This window comes from Anomalospiza imberbis, chromosome 16 (assembly GCF_031753505.1).
Source record: "Anomalospiza imberbis isolate Cuckoo-Finch-1a 21T00152 chromosome 16, ASM3175350v1, whole genome shotgun sequence".
NCBI lineage: Eukaryota > Metazoa > Chordata > Aves > Passeriformes > Viduidae > Anomalospiza > Anomalospiza imberbis.
In genome coordinates this window covers 8,015,686-8,020,421 of record NC_089696.1, presented here as the reverse complement: position 1 = coordinate 8,020,421, position 4,736 = coordinate 8,015,686, and the positions used below count along the sequence as shown (strand labels likewise).

Sequence of the window (4,736 nt, the reverse complement as noted above, 5' to 3'; positions counted from 1 at the left end):
CTGTGAAACAAGGAGAGGGAAAAAAAAAAACAAATTAAAAATAGTAACAAGAAGATCTAGAAAGCCAGTGAACATGCATATACGTGTACAGACAGAGACTGCAGCATAGCCATTATTTGCAAGTGAAGACACTGAACAGACTGAGGTTCTCTCTGTCCTTCCCCAGCTCTGTGCAGATGGTCTGTGTGGTGCATTGTTTATGTAGCACATGGTCACCCAGCCATCTGCAGACACAGCACATGGTTACCCATCTCCTCCAGCAGAGGAGGCTCTGGACTGCACTCTGAGCCAGCCAGAAGTGACCTGGCAGCACTTCTTGTCAAGGTGTGTGAGGGCCTGCAAGATCCAGGATAACCTTCCCTTAACGCCTCTCCACACCAACTGCTGTTACACAGCTTCTGTGACAAACAAAAACATCCAACTGGCACAAGGAAGTCCACCAAGTCTGTGGTCAGCTCACTGCCAAAACCCTGTTCCAGCTCCCCCCGTGGATGGCAAGGCACGGCAGAGATGGTCACCAAGCCCCTGGCAGGGGCTGCTGCCTGGTGCCACCACTGCCACAGCTGAGCTGGATGTTCCCCAGCTGGCAGTGCTCCTCTCTCTGATCTGTCAGTACTGACAGCACAGAGGGCTACAGAAGTACACTGAAATCCTAGCAGTTGTCACTTTGCCATTCTGTGATAAAAGGGATGAGAATCTAAAACTGAAATATGAGACAACTTGGCCCTCAAGCACACCTTAGCAAAGCAGCTGAGCACAAGAGAGGCTCCATGAACTATAACCTGAAGTGATGGAAGGTGGAACACCAAATGAACTTCAGAGGGAAGGATCTGCCCCTTTGGACTCCCTGTGCTGTCTGTGCCTAAATTAGGGCAAGATCCAGGAACAGACTCCTGTCCTTGCCTCTTCCCCCTTCCCATTTTGCCCAGGCAGAAACAGCACAACAGCAGTGTGACACAGGGACAAGAGGAGCTCCCCAGGCCAAGCACAGCCACCACAAGCCAGAACACAAACACACCCTACCCCTCAAAACAGGGATTCCAGCAGCTCTGTGCAGAGGCAGCTAAAAACGAACCAGTAAACACCCAACTAACACAAAGATTGCCATTTAAGTGGAGCACAGTGCAGGTCACACAGTCAGCAAGGTAAAAGCAGCATCACTTTACCTCGTGTAGTCCATGATTGTGTTCAGACGATGTGCTATAGTTAACACAGTACATTCTTCAAATTGAGACTTTATAGTTGACTGTATGAGCTGATCTGTTTCAAGATCAACAGCAGCTGTGGCTTCATCCAGAACCAGGATTTTGGACTTCCTGAGCAGAGCTCGTGCCAGGCACACCAGCTGGCGCTGTCCCACACTGCACACATGGGATGGGAGCATGGGGAAAAAAGTCAGAACAAGTTTAGAGCATTCATTAGTATTCATTCTGAAACCTGGCAACTCCTTGTTCTAAAGATAAGGTGGGTCTTGGTATTTCCCTGCAGAATATCTAACAGCATCTGAAACTACATCCCCCTCAAATGAGGTCCCGGCAATGTAGTAGGAGAATACAAGTGGTTTCACCATGACTGCATCAATGCAGTCTTGAGGACTGGACTTTAAATGGTTTCTACAAACTGAACATATAAAACCCTGATAAGGTGCAAATAGCAAGTGAACAGCTTCCTTAGAATAATGCTGCTGCTCAAATGCTTTCCAAGGCTGCCCAAGCTGACAAACCTCCCAGCATTCAGAGTATTTCTTAAAATTATTTGAAATTCCCAAACTCAAGAGCTAAAGACATGTTGAATGAAACCTAGTTGGTTGATTGCCTGGTAACACATGAAGAATTCTCCAGCTGCCTCCCCAGATTCTCACACAGGGCTGGGGCATTAGAACTCTCACAAGCACACCCATGATTCAGTTCAGCACACACTTCCTTTGACCTACCTGAGGTTCTCACCACCCTCAGCACACTCATGATTCAGTTTATCAGGAAGGGATGATACAAAGTTCTTCAGGTGAGCCAATTCCAAAGACCTCCAAATGTCTTCATCAGAGTGTTGGTCAAAAGGATCAAGATTCATACGCAGAGAGCCAGAAAACAATACTGGATCCTGGTCATGGAAAGAGGTAATTGCCAATGGACACAGAACATGGCAAGTGCTCTACAAATATTTCTTAGATAACAAAAGGAAACAACATGTATAGATGCAGTTGCAAGCAAGCTAAGATACTGCATTTAGGAATGAGGGCTCATTTTTGTCCAATAAAAAGTTATTCTCCCTCACTCTTATTCCTTATTCTTCTTGGGGGCCTGACCTCTTCCCTTTGCAGATTCTTGCAGTCCAGACCCTTCCATCAGTCAGCAACTCATGAATTCAGGAAAAAAAATAAATTTAAAAAAACCCAAAACACCCAAACCCCAGCCAACTTTCTTTTTACTTGACATCTAGGCTAAAAAAAGAGGCCCTCCCTGCTCAACCTTCTGTCAAGCAGGGACTACCAGGTCAACTTTTCACTTCTTAGGGAATTAACCATCTGTAAATATTTCAAAACTCTTCAGCTCAGCATGAATGGAATTATTCCTTTTTTTTCCCTCAGACAGGAAGAAATACTACTTTGGAAATACTGATGCAAAACAATCAAAAGGAGAAAGCAAAGTCCCCCCAGATTTTCAAAAGAGATGGTACAGAAAACCTTTTACAGTGAGCTCACTTGTTTTTGCCAGTGTGCTGCAATGGTAATTGAAAACATCACATTTTACAGTCTTACTTTGAATCACAACAGGCAATAAAGGCTACACAGTAAGAACAAAAACACTTGAGACTAAATCCAGTGCTCATAAAGCTGTATTTCCAAATGTTTATGACTATCAACCCCACAGCTGGCTGGGCTAGACTGGGATGGTTTCTGTGCAAGAGCAGCGCTGATAGCACACACTGTGCCCAGCTCACAAAGGGATCCCAAGCAGGTGTTCAGCTGGGATCAGCCCTTCCCACTCAGGCTGAGCTGTCTGTAGTCTGTAAGTGATCAGCTCCTGAATCCAGAGGCCAAGGTTTTGATTCCACAACATGGCTCAGCCACAGCCAAGTTCCTACTTGTTACCTGGCACAGGAAAATTGAAACCAGCCTAGGGAAAATGTTTGGTTTCAATCCATGAAAGGGCAAGCTGAAGTGACTGAATTTCATAGCACAGATCAGAGGAGGAATAACAATTCCCTCCTCAGTACTTTATGGAAAGAGCTCTGCAAAGAGCAAAGAAGTTTAGGTAGTGGCAGGATTTTGCACCTACCTGAGGGATGATGGTGATCTTGAACCGTAGGTCATGGAGCCCTATCTTGGCAATATTAATACCATCAATAATAATTTCACCTTCAGCTGCTTCATTAATCCGAAACAAGCCCAAAGTAAGTGAGGATTTTCCAGCTCCTGTTCTTCCAACTATTCCAATCTGTTGGGAAGAAATAAAAGAACAACTTACTCTGGGAAAGAGTTAAATCATTTCCAAGCATTTCCACCTGAAACCGACACATCATCATACTTTTGGGGCTATCCACACACCAAAGAGCATTCAGTTTCACACTGTAGGTTTTATTTCCCAGTTAAGACTGAAGTCTTGATCAATTCTTTTCAAATATAAAATATTGCTACTTTGGTTGGCTGATACACCTCTTGCCATCTGTCCATTCTAACCACTTGAGGCAGCATTCTGCCCATATTTGTAGGTAGAAAGTGTGCACTCAGGAGAAGACAAATGCCCAGTTGGCTACCACAAATAAGGAAGCTGGATAGTAGATCTCTCACAGCTACCTTTTATGCTGCTGTGCAAGACCACACTATTAATAGACATCAGAGAACCCACACAGGACTGGGCAAGGAAGCCAGAGGAGAAACACACAGATCAGCTTGGCCAGATCCAGAGAATGTGCTCTGAAGTCCCATTATTTCCTGCAGTCTTACCTTGAAACTTCTGCCTCACTACATCAGGCTTCCCCCTCCTCTACTGTAGGCTATTTTCCTGAGATGATAATTAACTTAATCTCTCTGCAACCTACTCCTCTTTGCTTATGGCAAACAAATTAGCAAAATTCCCTGGGAAGGGGAGACAAGACAGGATAAACCTCAACTCCCAAGGAAACCAGGCCAAATGATACTTGGTAGCCCCACATAACAGTACTTATTTATCCCTGATGCAGAACACACCTTGCAAAGGCTGAGAACCCACAACATCTGCAGTGGCAACAGGCCTGATTCCACAGAAGCTTTTCTAGTTCTTAAGAACCCCAGACACGTAACAGAACAGGGTTAAACCTCTCTTCTGCTGATGCATGCAGACCTGTGAACTCAGCACTCCACTGTGAATTCGGTCATTACCTTTTCACCCCCATGGATGGTAACATTGATGTTTTTCAGAACCAGGTCCAGGTCCTCGCGGTAGCGCAAACTGTAGCCTCGGAACTCCACCTTCCCCTCCTCGGGCCAGCTCCTGCCTGGGGCTGTTTGCTCAATGCTCCACTCAGCCTGGAAGAGCCACACAAACACCTCTTGATTAGCTCCTGCTTCACCCAACACTGGCTCAGAGGATTCAGATTGCAATTTAGAAAAATCCTTCTTAGGGGATAATTTGCAAAAGAACTGTGATGAGGAGAGAAGAGTAGTTTCAAGACAGATGAAATGGTGTGAGTAGCCAAGGGCTTGGCCATCTCAAGTCCTATTTGCTGGATAAACTTCCATCTTGCCAGTGGCAGAA

General features: G+C 45.3%; 1 protein-coding gene across 2 annotated transcripts in view; it reads right to left on the bottom strand.

The window, feature by feature from the left end:
• Positions 1–4,736, bottom strand: part of ABCC1 (ATP binding cassette subfamily C member 1 (ABCC1 blood group)) — a 47,565-nt gene that overhangs the window by 1,517 nt on the left and 41,312 nt on the right. For both annotated transcript variants that reach the window (XM_068206848.1, XM_068206847.1), the window contains exons 27-30: positions 4,361–4,507; positions 3,279–3,437; positions 1,934–2,100; positions 1,167–1,361 (exon numbers count right to left, since the gene is read on the bottom strand). In XM_068206848.1, coding sequence (XP_068062949.1) covers positions 1,167–1,361; positions 1,934–2,100; positions 3,279–3,437; positions 4,361–4,507 — 668 coding nt within the window. The remainder of the gene's footprint in view (positions 1–1,166; positions 1,362–1,933; positions 2,101–3,278; positions 3,438–4,360; positions 4,508–4,736) is intronic.